Source organism: Hermetia illucens, chromosome 3, assembly GCF_905115235.1.
Source record: "Hermetia illucens chromosome 3, iHerIll2.2.curated.20191125, whole genome shotgun sequence".
Lineage (NCBI taxonomy): Eukaryota > Metazoa > Arthropoda > Insecta > Diptera > Stratiomyidae > Hermetia > Hermetia illucens.
In genome coordinates, this window is record NC_051851.1 from 167266557 (window position 1) to 167288913 (window position 22357).

At 42.8% G+C, this 22357-nt stretch overlaps 1 protein-coding gene across 3 annotated transcripts in view; it reads left to right on the plus strand.

Moving 5' to 3' along the window:
- Positions 1 to 22357, plus strand: part of LOC119650694 (disintegrin and metalloproteinase domain-containing protein 10) — a 299715-nt gene that overhangs the window by 77046 nt on the left and 200312 nt on the right. For all 3 annotated transcript variants that reach the window (XM_038053675.1, XM_038053673.1, XM_038053674.1), the window contains one exon: positions 20373 to 20405. In XM_038053675.1, coding sequence (XP_037909603.1) covers positions 20373 to 20405 — 33 coding nt within the window. The remainder of the gene's footprint in view (positions 1 to 20372; positions 20406 to 22357) is intronic.

Sequence of the window (22357 nt, forward strand, 5' to 3'; positions counted from 1 at the left end):
TGATAGATTTTCTAAATCAAGATGAAATAAGATGGTGACTATTCATTTCAGATAGAATGGTAACTAAAATATTTTGGTGCAGCTGAAGTAGGCTCAAGCGCCATTAGCCGTTGGAAGCTTCCTGTCCATAAGGTCGAGTCTTTCGACAAAAAGCCTAATAAACCCCCGGAAGGGTCTACTTTAAAATCATATTACCAACATTATGAGAGATCCGTATGTCAAGGTGGGTTTTGACTGCACTTTGGGTGAGAAAGTCATGGCGAAGTTTGGTCCAAGTTAAGGAAGCAACGTTGGCGGAAATTAAATCGAAAAGATTGGCGATCAGCGGTATATATGTTTGTTAGTCAGAGTCCTGAAGCCAGAGCCCTGAAGTCAGAGCCCCTTAGTCTATTTTGAACACTGTCTTAACGTTGAGCGACTACTTTGGTGACGGCTCTTGATTAGATGTCCCCGTGGTCCTTGCATTTCGTCAGGACCAGGGTTCAATGTGTGGTGGTTTCTGCTTTTACATTCGATTGGAAGATCTAAAATCGTCTGATGAAACTAGATCGTCTACCATGTCTTACATGCCGTTACCAACCCCAGCCATCCTCAGTTTTATAGCAATACTTCTCAATAGCCCTTCAGTTCCTACCGCCTTACCAGGTTTTCTTGGAATATCCGAAGTTTCATTCAATTTGGTTCACTGTCTATTCACCTGTCTGTACGGCTGATATTCACGTCTTGTCAGTTCTCGGTGATTTATCGTATAATCCATGTATGCCAGACTTCATATTTTTTGAGTGATATCAATACAATATAATTCTGTTGGATCAGAATAAAATTTAAAGCTAAATTTTTATCCCAAAGTAAAGAGTGTTTGTTATCTTTTGCGCATTTCCTCTGTCTTATCTCGCTTGAGTTTTAAAGAATTTTTGGCTAAGACCTTGCAGCTCCCCGTGACGTGTCAGTTAGATAAGTTATATCTGAGTTATTCCAATTAGTTGCGTGCTTTAGCGTAAATTGCGGGAAACAGCAAACAAAACACAGAATCACTTCCATATTTCATAAATTTGATTCACAACTGGCGGACATATGCCTGAAATCTCATCAGTTAGACAGGCAAGTGACCACCCCTGTTTTCGGACAAATTCACTTTGATTGTGATATGATAAAAAATGTCCATAAACATTTGTCAAAGCCTCTTTTGTACGCCACAAAATATTTTTCCAATCAAATTACTCAATTTTCCGGCTTCCTCGACTCCCACCGCCACTCACTTTGCGTCTACCGTTTACGAACTAGGCTCCAGCACTCTCCATAACTCAATGCATTTCGCTTTTGCGTACTCCAGGCATAATCTAATTTTTCAATATTCCATAATGGCATAACGTTGTAGCCTGCGAGAAGATAAATAATAACAAAACAAGCACATAACAGGAGCCACCAGCTGGGAGCTGGAAAAAACGCGAGTTGTACTCAACCGCCAAGGAAAATGGCACCAACACATATCATGCCATGACTCTTTGGGGAGCGAAAAAAAAGTGGAATATTAAAAACATCGTTCACATGTGAATTTCTCGGAGACTTTCCGAAAAAAAAAAATTGCCAACGGAGGAAGTTTTATGGAAGAAAAAGAATGTTCGGAAAAAAGTAAAATTTTTTATCATTTTCCTAAACGATTTTCATGTTGCGTTTGATACGATGCGTTGGTTTCGTTTATATCAAATTTTCTCATCTTGTTAATGGGGTTGGGGGGAATGTAGTGTCTGTACATGAGCACACTCATCTGGAAAATTGTTTGAACCCCATAAAAACTGAAGAAAGGTTAAGTACCTTTTGTTGTGCCTTGAGCCTTTTTGAGCCAACCAATTCATGCTTCCTGACAGTTCTTGGTCAGTGAATATTAGATTGAAGGATATGACATGAAAGATGCTTGAAGAGATGCTTTTACTTTAAACCGGAAAATTATTTTCTGAATACATTTTCCAATTTTAGGCTGGTCATCACTGGCTCTGTGAATATCTGCTCAAAAAAAGGCTCGAAATCCTTGGAGTGATTCATCTGTCAAACCATTTTTTCATAAGAATTGGAGTTCTTTCCAAAGATTCTTATTGTATGACACTACGCGGAGTTTTTACGTTTTTTTTCTTAATGTAAGGGTTTAAGTCAGCCATGTTTCAAGGCCATTAGATATCTCGAGGAAGGATTAAATGTTTTACCAAGGAGTCTGTCCACTATCTGCTCCCAAGTTATGGAACTTGTCAAGATGATTCTCAAAGATGAGATGATCATTACTAGCGCATTACGCTAATAAAACACATCGTAAGATCCTTTCATATCTAAGATTTCCGCAGATCCTGAGCAAACCTTGAAAATGACTGAAATCCGTAGATTGTCTGTAAAGGTCCAGTCTTTAAAAAATCGGCAAACTTAGCGATAAAAGTATTCAAATTAGAAACAACAACATGCGAGATAGGATCCATACCAGAAGTTCAGTGGAAGTATTAACCGGCAACACAGGAGAGCTAACAAAGGAGTTACGTAGGGAGAGAGGGGTAGGTCAAACAATGAAACAATGATTGAAGCAAACCAGGCTAAAAAAATCGTCTCTTGATCGCAGTGACGATTGCCTCATTTGTTGGACCACGGCGAATCTCTTTAGTACCTTCCAGCCTTAATCATAACTTTTCGGTGGAATGATTGCGGCAGAGAAGTAATACCGATAAATCAACGTAATATCCTTAAAACTGCAGGTTAATTGATTGGCATTCGTGCACGGAAAAGGGTCGATAGTGCTTCACGGTAGTGCTCGCTATACAGTTATCTATACAGAATTTGGAAGAAATGGGTAATTAAAGTCCGCCTTATCCAGCATACACGCCAGACCCATTATTCAATCTCTTTCCAGCCTCAGAATTCAGACTAATTGACTTACTCTCTTTCGAATAGTCCTGTGCTATCTCTTTCATTCGCGAATCTCGGAAAGTGAAACATAACATGCTCGGGTGTAGTAGCGCGGAACAGTCTGGGGACTCATCCAATAGTCCTTGTATTCACCGTGTCTCGTAAGGAACTGCATTCGATGGTAATTCAACTCTCCGCGTTTTCTCTTGACCTACTTCTCAATACACGGGATCAGTGTATGTGTCCAAAGGCCTTTTTCGGGATTATCCCACCGTTGTTGTCATCCCCTGTACAGCTCCTTAATAGTGGCTTTTAGGAAGCCCGCAGTCACTTCGACCGGCCAGCGAGACAGTGTGCCTCATTTGCTGAAGATCCAAAGAATCATCCCCGTCCGACACTGCCTCGTCAAATACCATCCTATATACATATCGCACCCTCAGCGCGGTTGAACGGTGTGCAGAACTTATTTTTCCCTGGTTCACTGTATTATCCAGTGCGTACGCCCAGACTGGAGCTGCGTATAGCAGGATGGATGTCACCACGCCTGCGATAAGGAGCCAGCGACTAGATTTCGGCCCTCCAATATTACGACCTAGATGCTGTCTTTTGCGCGCATAATCCAGGTGCCCTTTGAAACTCAACTTGGCATCGATCATTACCCCCAGGTATCTAATGATCGATTTTGAAGCGACATTGTGATTACCAACCCGTATTTTGATAGTGTTGCTTCTCCTGTGATTGGTAATAAAGGCCGCCTGCGTGTCATCTTCCGCCAGGCCCAGTTTCACCATTTGGAGCCATGCTTTGATGGCATGAATGGTTTCACTTGCATACAACTTCTACCAATGCCAGGTCTGCAAAACCAATCAACGTTGCCTCCTGAAGGCCGAGCACCCTGTCATACATTATATTCCACAGCAGAGGCCCCAATACGGTGGCTTGGACCTGCTGCCACAACTCCTTCGGCCCGTTGTCGGTCTCGTACCACAGAAGTCTCTCCAGGAAACTCTCGATTATCTGAGCTAAATAATCAGAGACAGTTTAGCGAGGGTGTCCTTAATCCAACTCCAGTTGACTGGGGACATCCATCGTCACCACCGCGCAATGGCATTGACCGTGGACCGCGCTCTGCGAAACGCACACTGCTGCTCCGATAGACCATCCAGTAGCTCGACGAACGGAAGCAGCCTATTGTATATCATCCTCTCCAACATCTAACCCATAGTGTCTAAAAGACAGATAGGGCGATCTTAAGTGGGTGCGCCAGGTGGTTTTTGGGGCTTCGGTAGCAGAACCAACCTCCGCCTTTTCCTCTGGGCGGGAAACACTCCTTCGCCCATGCACGATTCAAGTGTATTTATGAATCATGCAGGCCTGATTTTAGCAGCCAACTCCAGAGCTTTCTTCGGAATCCTGTCCAATCTCGGAGTCTTATTGTCCACAGATTTCCCGTAGTTGCTCCTTAGTCATCCCGGGGGAATGAGAAGATCTCCCGTTGAATCATTGGATAAGGTCCGCTTCCTTCCTGTTGCGGGAAAATAATTGCGATTATTCTGAACAAGAGTCTTGGGCACGTCTCTTGGGTAATTTTTGCCCACGAATCTTGTTCATTATAACCTTGTAAGCAATGCCCCACGAGTTCGTATTTTCTTCAAGGTACAATTGTTTGTAGCAATTTCGCTTACTTCCCCCCTTACTTAGAAGATCGCGGTATTCTTTCTCCGACTGACATGTTCTGGCTTCCCTCTTATCCTTTGGCAAACCCTCCTCGCTCGCAGACACGATGCTCTCAGCAGCGCGATTTCTTGGTTCCACCAGTAGGTTGGTTTCATAGTGTGGTGGAACTTGCGTCGTGGCATTGTAGAGTCGCATGCCTCGTCGATTTAACTGGCTTACCTTTTCCAGTTCTGTCCCAAACTCCAATGGACTACCCAGTTATCCTCATTTTTCTACTTTCGCTGTTCACTTGACTGTCGCCTCCCCCGTTTCTGGGGTCGAGAAAGATAGCCTGATGATCACCGTGGGTGTAGTTTTCAGTTTTTCGTCAGCCTGGTACTGAGGTAAGTCAGATCGGCGATCGAGCCTAGTTCCCTGCCTCGGAAGGTGGGCAAGCATCCAACGTCGACTAGTACAATTCCAGCTCCACGAAGATTTTAAACAGAATTTGACCTCTGGTGTTCATCCTCAACCCTGCAAGGTGTCGGTCGTCCACTCCCTTTTTCCCTTTCTCCCTTTCCACAACATGCATCGTGGATCTTCAATGCCACACTTCCTGCATCTTCTCTACCTATCCTGCTGTCTAGTGCTGCAACAGCAAAGTGTCCGAAATCGAGGCATCTGAAGCATCTCTCGAAAGATACTTGCTCCCTAAATTGGCACGCGACCCAACCTATTTTTGCTTGCCCGCGGTAATCAGTTTAATTCTTGATTCAACTAACAAGGTAATGATAGCGGTCTGTGTATCACCATACGCATTGGGTATTCTCTTTATTACGCTTTCTGCTATTGCGCTTAGGTTGAACTGCTTGAACTGCGCAGCACAGGTATCCTCTCGTAATATGGCCTCGTCTACGTCTTTGCACTCGATTACCATCTGTTACTCTTGAGCTTTTACTTCAGCTTGCTCACCTAGAACCTTCTCTATCTCTCTGTCTGCTCGCTGGATTTGTTTAGCTCCAACTCCGACTCACACTGCCACCGAGGTCTGTCATTTCCGGATCGGCTTTGACTTTCCGAAGGGTATCGGTGTAAGACATATCTTGTTTTTTTGGAAATTACCATTACTTCCGAACGAATTTTCTTTTTTTCCTTCAGTGTTTTTTCTGGCACACCTTTGTCCACTGTACGAGTTTGTAGACTCTTCCCCTTTTGTCAGGGGCCGTAGTCGAAAAATTACCCGGAACTCTCGCCGGCGCAGCTTTTTTTCGGCGAAGAGATCTTTTTCTTCTTGACCGCTTGCTGGACACTAAGGTGTTTACTTATTCCGTCCCTACTCCGTTCGCCTGCGTCCTCCCCTACCTTATGTTGAAGAGGCGTCACCTGCGTCTCCCGTGTGACTTTGCCCCATGATGTTTGGAAGTTTTTCTCCTCCACAGCCCTAATATAGGACAGCTTAATGCCATGTATTAGGGCTTTGATATTTTGGAGGATATTCCGCCTCTCCTTGATGAACTTACCGAGCTCATTTACGGGTTCTCCTAGTGAAAGAAACGCTGTTACAGTTTGCTACCTTCCATGCTCTTCTTTTACAGCATCGATAATTATGTCAATCCGGACAATATTCAAGTTCCTTTACGAGTTCCGCGATGAATTTCTACTGCCTAGGGGCAATTTCGAGCTCAGTGGTGAACTTTTGTGAAAAGGATCCGGTGTAGATCTCATTTCCACTCCACTAAGACCTTTTGTAGCATTAGATGCCAAAGTAGCCAAGTTTACCATTACTGAGGCACTGCGGTCGCTGGATATCGACGCTTGCGCATTTCCAAAAACCGTCGATACTGAGTTTCCAAAGCCCTGCATCGTAAAAAAACTACCTTCCTTATCCTACATATTTGGATTGATTTCTGGGTGTTCTTCCCATAGCCAATTTTTATCCACGAGTTGGCGTTTGCTTTCCACCTACCCGGTCTGCGCATGATCATGCCCATGCACACACATCTCATGACGCGCATCCACCGAGCGTTCCCTTATCCGTACGGAGGGATGCGCCTGATGGGAGATTTTGTAATTCCACACAGGGAAGGTACACTTCTGGCATTCCCTCAGCAAGATGCAACCGTAGCCATATTCGTTGATGACTCAAATATTGCCGTAGGTACTCGGTAGGTACTAGCAACCGTTAAGCTTCTTTTCCAAGCAACGGAACGCCACTTAACAGCACTACAACTTCTACAATCGTGTGGTTGTTACATATCTCGCAATAAAATACTTCTGGTATTCTCTTGAAGCCATGCCGCTGATAGTGTTCCCGGGCCATAATCCACTCAGTTTTGCTCTAAGACAGGAAGCACGACAAGGGGTGACCTCGCCCACTTCGGTACCTTAGCTTTATAATACAGTACACTTCTAACATTGCGCTGTCGCGATTCTTCAGAGCCTCAGGATCAATTCTAAATATTCTTTTAGAGTCAGTTTCCTATTCTCGACTCAAAGTCTACATAATATGTTCTACCAAACCTCAGAAAAGGGACCAAAGTCATGTATTTCGGCCAGTTTCCACAGTTCATGCTCTTCATGATTTAGCACAACCAGTCATCTGGATAACAAATCGGCTAGAGCAAGGACATTAGTTCTTCTGCCAGACAGTGCATCGCATGACAGAAGTGCAAAACAGGGAAACATGTGAGAAAAGAGGGAGGCGTCTTCCCTTTTTCCATAAATACTTTTACACAGTTAATCTCGATTTAATCGGCCCTTTGTGAGACTCGCACGGTTTCAGCTATTACCTCGGTTCATGCGGTAACTTGAGGTGATAACTCTGAAAGACATTACTGCAAAATCTTGTACCGAAGCCCAATGTCGAGAGTGTTCCGCGAATCATAATCACAATACAATTCTTCCTTTTCTCGGAGCCTACTACCAGCACTCCGTGCTCTTCGAGAGATATTCGCTGCAAGTCGCAAAGAGCTGGTATACCGGGAGAACCTAAGACTCCCTAGCGATCCTGCATACGAAATTAGATCGGACCTTAACACTCCCGAATTGCCTTTCGAAATCTTCGAACGAGACCCCCACCCTTTCAGCTTCGACAGAGGTACGCCTAAAAAGATCTCCCCTATCCGGCTAAAGCCCTTCTTCCCGGAAGGAAGTGCATCTCCGAATTTTTCGTCGGGTGAGGAGGACCTCCTCCTCTTGAAGGATTCCATTGAATTGATTGTGATCCAAGCAGTATAGGAGTCCTCGATATTTTCGAATTTTTCCACAATTGTTTTCTTTTCAGTGGTTTGGAATCAAAAACCTAATATTCTGCCTATTATTCTGAGGTCCTTCGGATTAGTTCGTCCATTTGTGGTCAACATTACTTTTCTTTCCTTCGTTTTTGTATACACGTTATTTGTGTCCTTTTCTAACTCGTGTTTTTTTTTTTAAATGCGAAAAAGTGCAATTCCAATATTGCCTCAGTTGTGCATTTCCTGATTCCTTGGGGATTTCTTCCATTTTCGTGTGTGCTCCTGCCATAATACTCCCTGCAGTCGTTTTAGTCGACCCGTCATTTACATGTCAATAGAATAAGGTTCAATCTGCGTCCTGTAGAGAGATTGACATTTTTCGGCTTCCACCCACGGTCCGCAGCTTTTCCATTCACAGGTTCCAGGTTTTGATAGTTAATCGCAACAAGAAATTGGATGCCTGCAATAAACCCGGCAAATTGATTTGGGCGTTCTCTCCAGTGAAGAGTGAGAGCCATCCATGGAACACACTTCTCCCTGCATTCTACGGTTAAAACTATCGTATCTGAGCTAAACTAATTCCAACAATGTTAGATATATTAGATGATTGGCTGATACCTGGTGTACATAGTAGCTCCGTAGCTCTATCTGCCCACCTCTGGTATTCTCTAATGCGATAGAACCTGCTGAGCTCGCTGTCGCTCCCCCCTCGCCAGATCCAGCATTGTTTACACATAAATTGCTGATTGAACATTTTCCCCGTGTAATACACACAACGTCGAGGAAAACTCGAATGAATTTTCTACATGGACGGAAAATGTGGCTTTCGCTGATTAAATGCCCGCTTGAGACAAGCCGAACAAAACATTTAGGATGCTGCCGGGCGGGCGAACGGAAGTATCTGAATAATAGGAAAAAAAAGGAAAGCACAAAGACGGGAAAAACAAAAAGATCGGGGAAAATGGGAAGTCAATCCACCGAACGCATTGAATGATGACAACAAGTAATAGGGCAATCAATACGTCAATATGCTAGCTCCCAGCAAAGGTGAATGGAAAATTGGATCCCCACCACACAAAGTTGTTTCTCGTTCCGCATTGTGTTCGCCCTCGGTATGTAGCCAACAACAAGCAAATACAGATACAATGTATCTGCAGGTTTTCGTTAAATTTTTCTGTATTTTGCGAAAATTGAGAAAATGAGGTAGGTGAAAAGGAAATGGGAAAGTCAATTTGATGTGCCTCCAACGCGATATCTATCAATCAAATTGTATCGAATAATATTCGTTGGTGGCAACGAATAGCCTGGGATCGTCAAATTGAAGTAGTCCCAATCATCTGTTCGGACGAAATTATTATGCTGGAGGAAATAGAGGTTGTTTTATGGTGGTTAAGTGTTTCATCCGGCTTTGTTCCGGTTAGGATGAAATTGAAGAAAGCTAAGTGTGGTTTTATCGGTGAGATATTGCCGAAGATAAGATGGCTATGAATTCGTCTAGCTAATCAGTTTAGTGTCTTTGGTTGAGGCAAACAACAATCTATTATGCATTCTATTTTTTCTTGGTAATTTAAAATCTTCTTGGTTCGCTATTTGCAAATATAATAAGGCACTCGCACGACATTCGAAGAGCCTCGGTGTCTCTCGGTTAGTAATACAATTGCACCTTAGAAACCTTAGTGAGAAGGTCCTACATTCCCCGAGTAACATTATAGTCTTCGACCGTGTCCTTCAACCTTGACCTGGAATGGGAATGATCAACTATGTCTGAACTTCAATAAAGCGATATAAAAACTGGCTAATCTCAAGGTGACTTTGATAAATTGACTAATAAGTTGTATATGCTGTGCTTCCGTGCGGAAACCACATAACATGGGGACTATTAAGCTATATTGGAACACTATTCTTTCTAAGAAGCAGGAACGGAATCCATTAGAGGATTGGCCTGGTCCGAAAAATACGGTTATAATGAAGATGTATTTTGACATGAAGGGCATATCCGTTCTTTTGGATGCCTGAATATTGAAGCAATCGGAAAAATGTCAAGGACAACTTATTTAAGAATGTAGGCAGCTCGTATGTTTGTAGGTATGGGCGAGGAGGAAACACTATCGTATGGAGTAAAGAAACCTCATTGATAACTAGTCAAGGATGTCATTTGAATCTTCTTAGGAAATTCTAGTTAGGATCTATCGAGGTACTATCCAGATTCTCCAGCAAAGCTTCATCAAATTTCAACTCGACCAAGTCCTTTTTAGTATTGAGGAATATCTAGGTCAGTTTTTACTAAGTGATCCAAAGAAAAGTTGAATATAAAATGAGACAGACTTAGGGTATACAGGGCAATGTGGGGTCTAAGGGTTTACAGTGGTAGAGATTTGACCAGCACAAATTATGTGCGTTTGCCTTCTAAAATATTTTTGTGCATCTTCCCTATTGGTCACCAATGCTTCTTACCTTGGCATGGAGGTAGGGAGGAACTGTCCCAATATTTTAGTCAGAGAATTTTCAACTGCTTCGTTCAAACTTTGAAAGCAACAATCATAATGTAAAATCAGTGATCAATCCAAGAAGACTACATACAGGAGAAGTGAATTAGATACGACGTAGCTAACTGACACGTATGCCGATGATGCCTAGGCAGTTTTCTTGTGTACATTTATTTTCCCATCTCATTCATCATATACCCAACATTAACGCACAATAAATGCTCGAACTTTTTCACGTGCAAGTGATCGAAGAACTTCGAACATGTGCAATGTTTTTCATTCACCGTACAAATTCAAGCAATTCGCCTCGAGACGAATCTCCTGTATGTGTAGGCTTATTGCAACAACCAATCAATCAATCAAACTAGAGTCGGTTTTTGCCCCCCGTCAGCTAGTATTGGAACAGAGTCCATTTTCCTTGACATTATGAGGAATCACGATCTATAAAGCTAGTAGTCATTTCAATCGCACCTCCTCGACAGTTTCCTTGTTCTTCGGAGTCGAAAAAATAACGGAAATGTATTGTTGGATTTCCAAATTACAAAAGTTGAAGAATTTTTAGAGAATTCGCCGGCCGAGAATCTACGGTAAATCAAGAAAAATCGTGGTAAATTGAAAATTGGCTTGATTCCCGTGCTGCAAAAATAATGTAAAAAGGTCAAATCCCCGGATTCCTGCGCGTGACACCTCATTCGAAAAGGAGCCGACCCGGATTATTCAGGATGTTTTTGACGCTACGAAGAAAAGAACACGAGATATCGCCAAAGATTCATCTCGCAAAAATTTCGGAAAATCGTGGAAAATTTGCAGACCCCTGGCTTTGAAAATGGTGACAAATGCAAAATCGTCGGATTCCTACAGGCAATACCTCATTCGAACAAAGAGGCGGACCAGATTCAAGAAAATGAAGAATTTTTACGCTTGGGGGTCAAAAGCTCGAGATGTCGCAGAAAATCCGTTACTCGAGAGTCCATGAAAAATGGAGGAAAATTCGCCGTAGAAATGATGAAAATTGAATAATCGTCAGATTCCTTTAGGTAATACTCTGTTCGAAAGATGAGGTAGCCCAGATTCATCAAATTCAAAGATTTTGACGCTACTATAATACTTCCGGAGAGAGAGTGAGAGAATCCATCACTCGAAATACAACGGAAAATCGAGGAAAAAAGAAAATTTATCCCGTGTCGTAAAAATGATGGAAAATGGCAATCACCGGATTGCCGCAGGCAAAAGGGGGACGTTGAAATTCAGGAAATTTAGGAATTTTAACGTTGTGGCCTGCCAATGCGAGATATTGCGAAAAATTGCACTGCCAGAGAGTGTCTGAAATACCAACGGAAATCGAGAATTTACCTGGTCCGCTGCTCACAAAAATGACGAAGGATAACAAATCGTGTGATTTCTGCACCTCGTGCATAAAACAAGGCTGCCCAGTTTCACAGTATGCAGAATTTTGGATGTCACGATGTCGGGCACACGACATATCGTGGAAATTCTCTTCTTCAAAGCTCCTGATAATTTGAACAAAGTCCATGGAACCAAAAGGACAGTGCTAAACCACCTTCAGTAATTGACGGGTGTTATATGAGGAAGTTCGTTGGTCAATTCAACCCCTCTAGCGCGAGTACAAAATAAAAGAGATTTACGCCATGGTCGACTGCTACACAAAAACGGGTTACTGGACTTCGCGTGGAGATGGGGGATTTACGGCGAATACACCACTTTTCTCGTTACACCTTTACGAATCCTGACGGTTCTTTGCGCCATCGAAATCAACACGCCAACCCCACTGAAGGAGCGGTCAATTCACAATTCGTCGGCGGATCATCAACTTTAATTGGACTCGACGTAGATAAGAGATCCGACTTTGAAATAGTCAACCGACTCGATCTCACTGCACTTCGACTAAATTCTCTCTATTTTCATCCTTAGAACAATTTTCTAGAGGAAACTTTCTGGGAGTTTCATGGTGGTTGTAGCTGCGCGCATTTCGCCGGTAGGCGCTGTGAAACTCGGATGCGATACCTCTTAATTGTGGCGGAGGTATAAGATAGGTCTCGCATCCACCGCTGTGCTAGTCACGGCTTCAAACATTTGGACACCACAAAAACGCTCAAATAAATGAAATTTGCTAACCCGATCCTCCCGCGACGTCTCAAGCAATCAATTTTATCACTAAGTCTCCTTAAAGTTGGCCAGTTATCCTTAAAATTACGGCTGTCACTCCAGACTTCGCCTGGTGAAGACACCTTAATTCCATAAATAGTTAACAGAAAAAGTTTGGTACTGATTTATATTCGAAATAAGTGACCATGAGCAGATGTCATATTGGGAAGTTTTTATATCGACAATGAAATCCTGTACTTTTTCTACTTAAGAATGGTAGAAGCTTCCTGTGTAATACTCTTTTCACTCCTGTCCTGATATCCCGGACTATATTACGACAATTACGCTCTTGAAAGGAAGGTTGACTACCCACAGTTTCTTATTTCTACTTTTTTACTTTATTCTGAAAAAAGATCAAAATAAAAAATCTAGAATATTTGATCAATCAGTTTTTTAATAAATTTGATAAAAATATATTTTACTGCAACGCAGATGATACATTGGCCATGACATTTATGAAAAGAAAATTGAATGTGTTTTCTTTTATGTGTCCCGCCCACTACTGGGATTGCTGTTTCGCTTATGTGGTGCATGGTTGTGTGTCTTAAGATTTATTCATAGCGGCGAATTCTAGCGAAAAATGAATTGGATCTAATTTAAAATGTACATGTAAATTTTTTTTGGATAGGGGTCTATTTTTTCAGTCGCAGTTGGAATACTAAGAAGATAAGAGGTAGGGGTTGTAGCCAGTGTACTATTAAGAGTACTTTATTAAAATGTAGCATTTTTTTCTGTGCAAGTAGATACTGTTCAAAATCTTGATAGCGTTCGTTTACGATCATTCCGGTTATTAAAAATGGGGCCTTTCTCAAAGAAGAATGTGTTGTCATTATGAAAATCTATTGCAAAAATGAGCAAAGGTACTCTTTGAAGAGATTTCGGCTGAAGATGTAAACTTATGTGTCACCAGTTTGAAGCGCGATCAGTAAATTTGAAGGGACTGCGTTGCTTGTAGACGTCCAATCTACTGTGCACACTCGCCGTTCTTTCGGCCAAGGGTACAAACTATCACATAGCGCTGACAGTTCATTCTATGGGTTATGGAGTAAAGTAAAGTAAATGCCGATGTGTCGAACCAAATCATCCTTTCCGATGAGACGTGTTTTCATCTGAATTGGTGCGTCAACAAATATCTCCCCGTGAGAAGGAACTCCATCGACAACGAACAACTGCCTGGCCAGCCGGTGTGGTATGCCCTTACTTCTTTGAAAATGAGGTTGGAAGTTCAATGATTGTGAATAACTTTCATTACAGGAACTTGTGGTGATTTTAGGGAGGGACCAAATCCTGACTAACGTGAATAAATCCTGTCGAGGAGGTTGTCGTTCAATAAACCATGGTTAATAAGAGTGGACAGAAAGGGACTAATGATTGCAGAGCATTTCTTCAGGATCATGATTGGAATTTTGCCAAGCCCAGTCGACCTCTGATTTTTTCTCTGCCTAATGCAATTTGCGACAGTTTTGGGCTTCACAAAATTGATTTGTGAAATCGAGCCAGGGTGTCTGGTTGAAAAAAGCGGCTGCTGGAATAGTTAAGTTTGGCTAATAGTCTTGCAGTATGATCTTAAGGATTTTAGGGAGGCGGTTAATGCATTGACTTCGGCTATAAAGCTTCAAAGCTATATGTGAAGTGGTGGATTTTGAGAAAATGGTAGGCGGGGTGCAGTTGCTTTTCAGAAGGGACAATCATATTGAACATCAACATAAATTGTCGTGCTCTCCAGGCAAACTATCGATTATCTGGGGTGGTTTAGTTGATTGGCATTTGAGGTGATTGAACACCCGTGCACCGGCGAAGGACACATGTGGGCTGATGAAGACGTCGTTACAATAACACGTGGTTTGGTGATTTGGATTGAGTTAGTGTGGATTAGAGGTGCCCGCTTGGTTGTTTCAGTTCAGTTACGGTAGTTCGCCTGATGGTCGTTTACCCTGCAGTTTACGCACTAGGCACTTTCGTTTGGCATCTTGGAGGACTTTCCCGTCGCATTAACCTTAGGCCTTTAAGTCATCAGTAAACTACTGTGCAGAGGCAGTCTGGTCCAGTCCAGAAATTATCAGCGATGTCCCTTTCTTTGAGGTGGAGTGTACGTGCTGAGCTTCTTTTGGTTCTTCACCAGAAACTTTTTGGTCGTGGCGTAGTCCTTCTTGTTTTGCGGAGGATTTGGTGATTGTAGTTGCTCGATCTTTATTATCAGAGAGTCCTTGTCGGAAATGATTTTCTAGGTGGTCCTGAAACTCTTAGCAGGATTTTCGAGAACGTTTGGAGGAATTATGGCACTTAGCTGCCTCCTCCGGGACGTTTGGTGGTGCGGCTGCGTTGACGTAGAAGCTCTCTTGTGCCTTTTCGAGCTTGCAAGATGTTAGCCATCAAGCTTCCTTAGGAAAGAAATCTCTTAGGTCTCAACGACGCTGATTTCCTGATGTTGCCAGAATCGTGCTTTATATCTGAACTCGCCTCTGTTGTTACCACAGACTTAGGCATTGAAGCGTCCTCATATTCCGATTCCATCTCTTGTGCACTCGGAATAATGTTGTTTTTGCGGCGTTTCTTATGAGTAGGTATTTTGAATTCGCCCTTCATGGCGGGCGGGGACTTTGCCTTTATTGCTTTGCTTTTTCAATTTTTCTGAACTTTCTTTCCTTCTGACCTTATTTGTTTTACAAAAGTTATTTTTATTAGCCGCTTTCCACAAAGGACATTGTACGCGGTCAATTTATTCTAAATTCTTTTTTGAACGACCCTGTCCCCGTATTTCTCCAATTGGAGACTATCGCTGAATTCAAAGAAATGCGGGCTAATAGCCTCCTACGGAAATGTGAATACAGTACCGAATATTGTGAGGGATACACCATTCTTTTCCATAAAAATACAAAGCAATCCTAGCCCTATTGTAAACTAAGTCACCGGCTTAGGGGTGACGAATTTCAACCAATCTCTCTATCGTTTCACATATTTCGAAGGTACTAAGCCGTGTAAATGGCACCTTTAAATCCCTCTACTCAGCCCTTGAATACAACGTCTCCACTCCGAAAAAATAAACTGCTCCGCTACTAACAGCTTATCACGACCACCATCACTTTCGGTTTCATATCCCGGTCCGACACTCCCCCCTCCGAAATTGAATATTTTCACCGCAAATAAGGTCATTGTTTCTCCACTTACAAAAACGAGAACAATTCCAAGTACATTTTGAACGAAACTCTCAAACTCTTCGTATTTATACAGTCTTAGATAAACATGTGATCGATTTCCTTTCAGGCCTATTCCAGTTCCCTATTTGCCAATATCAATTGTATAGAGGCAAACTTACTCCCAATCTATTGTTTCTCTCAAATCCTCGTTTCAGCCAGAAGTAGAGCAAACTCTCTGACACCCAAGGAAGAATAACCCTCTGTAACGCCAAATATTCTCGGAGATAGTTGATGACACCGGTCATCAACAGCTTCTAATTTCCAAATTCGCCTTCCTTAAGCTCGTGCCGTCCCTGCTTCTCTCCATTCCCACCTTAAATTTAATTTTACAATAAAGATCAACAAATGGGGCTTTTTTCGACCTTTCTTCCAAAATCCTTAAAAGAATAATTGTTAGTAGTAAGCTATTTGTAGACATTTTTTTATACACTGAAAACTAACAATCTTTAGAAGACACGTCCGCTCCACGTGTGCGACCACCTAAACACCTAAAAACCACCCCAGGTCTCTCCAGCCCCAGCCCACGCGAGACAATTATTTAAGTATTACTTCGGGGGTTGGGTGCTCATGCTTCTGTTCGTTTCTGCTTTCCTCTGCTTTCGAAAGAAGTCCTAAGCCAGTTCTCGTTTGACCTCAGCATCTCCGCAATTATATTCTCCAGGTTTACACCCCTTCTCAATGTCTCATTCGGATTCCTTCTTTCCTTCGCGAAACTTAGGCAGTGACACATTACATGCTCTGAATCATCCACTTTGTCATCACAGCCAGGACAATCAGGAATCATCCAACCCAAAGTGATCCAAAGACTGCCTGTATTAACTATTGTGTACCATGAGAAACTCGGTAATATGGTATTAGGTCTACCCGTGTTTCTGTTCAACCCACACCCTAATATTGAGAATTAGCCTGTGCGTCCATCGACCCTTTGTGGAATCGTCTTATCTGCGTTGGCAGAGGTATACGACTCTGACCTCACGCAATCCTGCGTTTTGTGAACTCCTCCATAAGTCTTGCATGACACAGTACACTTATTTCTAGCGCGAGGATATTGACTGGGATCATGCACGCAACTATCCGTACTGCTATATCTGATGTGTTTCTTCTAGCGTTGGAAAATCTCAGAGTCATCAGTCGGTAAAACGAAACCATCTGCTTCTTCCGCAGTGTTTGCAAGCGCAATTACAAATTAATTATTCTTATTTTAATTAATAATTGATCTCTCCTGATCAACGTCGGCTTCGTGACTGTCTTTCTGCTACCGACAGGTATACGAGCTACTCAGTCGGGTGAGTTTCGAGTTGGTCAGCCGTGGTGAGTTGTGCTGTGCTACTTTGGTGTGGAGCTTGAGTGAATCTCAATACCCCAACCCCAGATGATACTAGTTCGCCATTTTTAGGGGTGCAGATTGCAAAATTCTTCCCCGAGACCTCAGCACCAGGGACGAAAGATTTTAGCCTTGATACGGAGACGTTCTTGGGCCTGCCGTCGACGTTAAGCCTAAAGAAGTGCTCCCCATATGGGCTCGTATATAGTGGTTGCAGGTGCTTCCGGGAAACATCTACACGAATCAAGACGCGTGTGCAGGCGTTCAGGTCTTTGGGGGCGCTAGCCTTCGACGGGATGGCCGGGGGCGATTATAGCTGGGCCACGTTGTCCCGGAGCAAGCGCAAAAGCCCAGTGGCGGAAAGGATTGATCTGGTATCGAACACAGGATCGCTAGGGAAACTCAAATGGTGCGGAAATGTTGGCCAAAGGTATTACCTCAGACCACCGCGTGAACCTATCCATGATTGTGAGGTAATACTTGAAGTCGTACGAATCTCGCAAGGGGCCAATTATATCGATGGGGATCTTGTGAAAACGCTTGGTAGACCGAGGGAATGAGCCTACTTCTTTTTGTACGTGCTTGGTGACTACACTTTTAGTATGCGATGTACTATCTGGCCCAGGAGTTAACATCCTTATTCATTGAGGGTCAGAAATATTTGTTAGTGACCAGTCGATTCATTGTCCGAATGCCTGGGTGCACAAGATCGTGTATTACATGGAATACTTCCTTGCGGAAAGTGGCCGAAATATATGGTCTAGGTCCCTCTTCAGAGGTCTTGGAGAGTATTTCAGAGGTTGAGCCGAAAAGGGAAAACTCTCAAAATTTGTATTTGGAGTTGTTCCTGAGGCTCTCAAGCACTGCAGCACTGTGATTCGGCGACTGCCGCAAAAATTGACCATGGCAGAGATTATGACCTCTGAAATGCGTGACAAAGTGTCTGCAACTACATTGTCCTTACCGGATACGTGCTGGTTGTCCGAAGTAGACTGGCTTATGGAGTTCTGGTGCTGGGAATATCGGGAGTATTTGAATGCTATGTACGCGGCTAATAGCTCACGCTCATAGTTGCTGTAATTCCGTTGAGCTGTCTTCATTTGCATGGAAAAGAAGCTCAACGGTCCCCAGCTTTGGTAAAGGGCAGCGCTTACTGCGATGTTTGAGGCATCAACGAATACGGCTAGGAGTGTATCTGGAGGGTGCCATAAGTGGAGCGTCCGCCAGCTAGCTCAAATGCATGGAAGGCCTCTGTAAACCACGCAAATACGCGTGAGTATTTTGTTTTGGGCCCAAATAAGAATGCGTTAAGGATCGCCTGATATTGTGCGGTTTTGGCCAAGAAACGACGATTGAAGTTTAACATGTCCAAAAGCGTTGACAGATCCTTACTTGTTTTTGGTAGTGGGAAGCCTGTGATGGCCTGAACCTTCTTTGGATTCGGGGTGGATTCCCCCGGGGAAAACCGTGTGGCCTAAAAACTTCATCTGCTGTTGAAGAAATTTGCATTTTTCAACGTTAAATACAAGACCAGTCCCAAGGAGACGTTAAAAAATGCATTCGAGATGTTCTCAATGCTCAGACTCAAAGGAACGGGCGACGAAAACATCATTCAAGTACACCAAACAAACATTAAGGTTACGCAGGACAGAGTGAATGAACCTCTGAAAGGCTTGCGTTGCATTACACAGACCAAAAGGTATCCGTGTGAACTTGAAGAGTAAGAAAGGTGTGCATATTGCCGTTTTCGGAATCTCCTCAGGAGCTACAGGGATTTGATGGCACGCCTTGGTTAAGTCTAAGGTCGTGAAAACACCGCAGTTAGCGAGGTTGTGCGCAATGTCATAGATGAGTGGTATGAGGTACCGGTCTGGAATGGTCTGAACATTCGTTGGATTTTGGAACCTTGTGTAGTGGAGAAGACCAGCAGCTATTTGATGGTCTGAGAATACCCTGCTTTAAAAGTATGTCAAATAATTTCTTAGGAACAGCGAGCTTCTGGGGTGGTAATGGAGTCACCTTCGAGAAGATAGGGGAGCCAGTAGTGTGAATGTGGTGCTATACATCATGCTTAGTTGGCTACGGGAGATTATTTTCTGTAGTTATGCTACTGTTTTTTGAAGGAGCGCGTGAGTGCGAGGATCTGCTATTTCTTCAAAAATGATAGAAAGACTGGCCTGACCGAGGTTACGACGTCCATAAGAGACCTATTTTGCAGATCCACTAGTAATTCATATTGGCCTAGGAAGTCTGCACCTAATATGGGGCTGCTGATGCCCGCTACAACAAAACGGCATGAAAACGTTCGTCGAAGTCCTAGACTTGCGTCCACTTGCCTGTAGCCTAGCTATTTTGAATTGTTGTAGGATCAGTTTGCGATTCTGCGATACCGGGAGGACTGAGACGTCTGCCCCTGTATCGATTAGGTAATGGCGCTTGCTCAAAGGATCATAGACGGTTGGTCAGTCGTGGTGAGTTGTGCTGCGCTACTTTGGTGTGGAGCACAGGTGAATTTCCGTCAAGATGCTCCACATTGTCGCGTCTTAATAGCTAGAAGCAACTTCCTAAAGTGTTTCGGGTCGCCAATACTCGGCAATATTTACCGCCGTGTCACCAGCTGATTTCTGGCGTGCATACTATAGGCGTCCCCGAAGGCTCTGTTTGGCATCAACCATCACCCCCAAGTATTTGATAGCCGCTTTCAAGACGACCTTATGTCCACCGAATTCCATTTTCACAGTGTTTTCCTTTCTACGGTTTTATTGTTAAGACTGAATCCGGTAAGGTCAGCCCGCCTTTTTCGAGCCAGGACTTTACTGCCCTCACTGTCTCCGTCGCATAGACCTCAGACATCTCTCCATTATCTTTTCTATTGTATTCGACAAGCAGATCGGGCGATATGACGTTAGATCTCCAGGTGACTTATCGGATTTAGGAAGCTACACCACCTGCTTTTTCCACTGAGCGGGGAATATCCTTTCTCTTAAGCATGTCGATTTTAGCGGAGAGGATGAACTTAGTATTCACTGTCAACTTCAAAGCTCTCTACATATTTCTCGCAGGTCCTCCTTGATTGCTTGAGGTATAGCATTATGCACTCGTTGAGGAGGACTACCGTTTGCTTTCTGCTCTTTTGGTGGTAAGGAAACAGAGTGGCAGCAATCCTTATAGGCTTTACAAATAACAGCATCGCCAGTGCATACCTGCAAGCTAAAATAGAACAAGGACATTTTTTCAGGCTTGCCTAGGGACTATTATATTTCGTTGCCAATTCCAAAAAAATATCTTTGCATCCTGGTATTTATCCTTGAAGACCTCTTGACAAGTGGAGATATGGTTCTGTTAATTTAATCCCTTAATGTATTTCCTCAATTTAATCTTTATCACTTCTAACTTCTAATTTTATCTCCATCTTTCATTACAGGCTTCGGAAAAGAGATACGACGAGTTGAGAGAGGTACGTAATCGTATTTAGTAAAAATTTCAATTTAATATCACGTTATATCCTAACCAAGGAGCAACTACCATATTTACACGCATATAATCGTCTTACGTACTTGGGCATCTACCTAGCCACGTAAATTACGTCTCATATTAAGTGTTCGTGACAGAAGTATCATTTCCATACGTTGTATCTTCCGCTTCGCACAAATGGTAATGCGTTCCCTCTTACCTGTTCAAGGAAAAATTCGCTTTGTTCCTGCAGAAGTTTTCCTCCAGTTCTGATGTTACTGCTTCTGTTGCTGATGCTCCTGATACTTCTGATCCCAGCATAATATCTACCTATGCATATGTACGACGTTCAAGTATCTTATTTTGTATACACATTTCCTCTTTATCATTTTTCCAAGCTAATATCTTAGATGGTGCGTAATATTACGTTGGGAAATCTGTCGGGGTACCGGCAGATGGGAAGTGAAGCTAGGAAATGTGCGGAAAAAGAGTAAATTTTCCAAGGTATGAGTTGTTTGCTGCGCGTGAGGTTGAGGAAGGAAAACGACTTTTGTTCAAAGTTAGATGGGAAAAAATATTATTTTTCGTAACCACAGATTAATGCCTAATATGGTTAGTACGTTCAGCGGAAATCAATTGAAAATGTAGCAACCAGTGAGACGCGGTGAAGCTATTTTTTCCAATGCCAATGGTGTTAGTACAAATGCGAAGGAGCGATGTAATCAAATTTTAGGGTTCAGAGTTAGAGGGAGCAACTTAACTTTAGGGATCTGCAGGATATTTTTAAATTTTGTGACAAATGAGACACCTTTGTTCTTGAATGAACCAATGTGCTCCGAATGAGTGGAGACGAATGGAAGGGTAGAAAGTATGAACAGATTAAATGACTAGGATTTGTGGCGTATCAAAGGGAATTTAAGGAACTAATCGTCAGCGATCATAAAGAAAGTTGCAACTAAATATAATTCAGAAAGGACCATAGCAATATATTCGAAATTCATGTGGAGAAATATTTCGAAGTATCGCTTAGGCTCTATTCATACTATCCAGCAGTAGACGTTCCGTATCCGCACAGACACTGCACAGCACAAGTCAAAATTCTTGCAAAGAATATTCCCCCCACCCCCTGCTAGAATGCATCCCTGTAGGGAAAAGTGATTCCATTGGAAGCAAAGAATAAAGTTTGGGTGCTAAACCCTAAACGATAGGTTTGTGGACCAAAACAGAGGGAGTAAGTTGCTTCCCATTTGGTCCGGTCCAGCATTAAGTTGATGCGGACTTAGGACCCCACAATTCTCAAAAATTGACATGCACTGGAGTTTTTTAGGTATTGTTGTTGTTGTTGGAGGTCAATCTATATCAAAATGTTGCATTTGTTGATAAAAACTATATTAATTTTACATGTATTCATCTATCATTAATTTGCATTGATAAAATCATTAATGCAAGTATGAAATATTTGCGGAAAGTTTCACTGGGAGCTGAGGAATGGTGTTTATGCGCAATAATTTTGCTCCATCAAACAAATTCAACCCGAAGAAGATTCGTCATTTCTTGGCTTCTGCCAATACCGTATCGCAGCTGTATACGGAACGCCTGCTGTCGGATAGTATGTATACTCTCATATTAAACGCATGGAAGAATTCGATTGTGCCTGACACGTTCAGTGCTGAGCTCGCTATCCGCTGGATAGATAAACACTTTCGTCTATGCTGTGCTGTATACGTTACCTGATAGACACGCTAGCTGCTGGATAGTATGAATAGAGCTTTAGTGGTTAAAATACTAAGTGGGCGTAACATAAGGGCGGTATTAAAATTTCACAGTTGACAGAAGAATTGGCAGCTATGAATGAGTACCTGAGTCAAGTCAGGGTAATAATTGCGGTCCTAAAATAAACAATGTCATAATCTCGCGTAGTGCCTGATACTAGCACTAAGTGCCAAGCAATTAGAC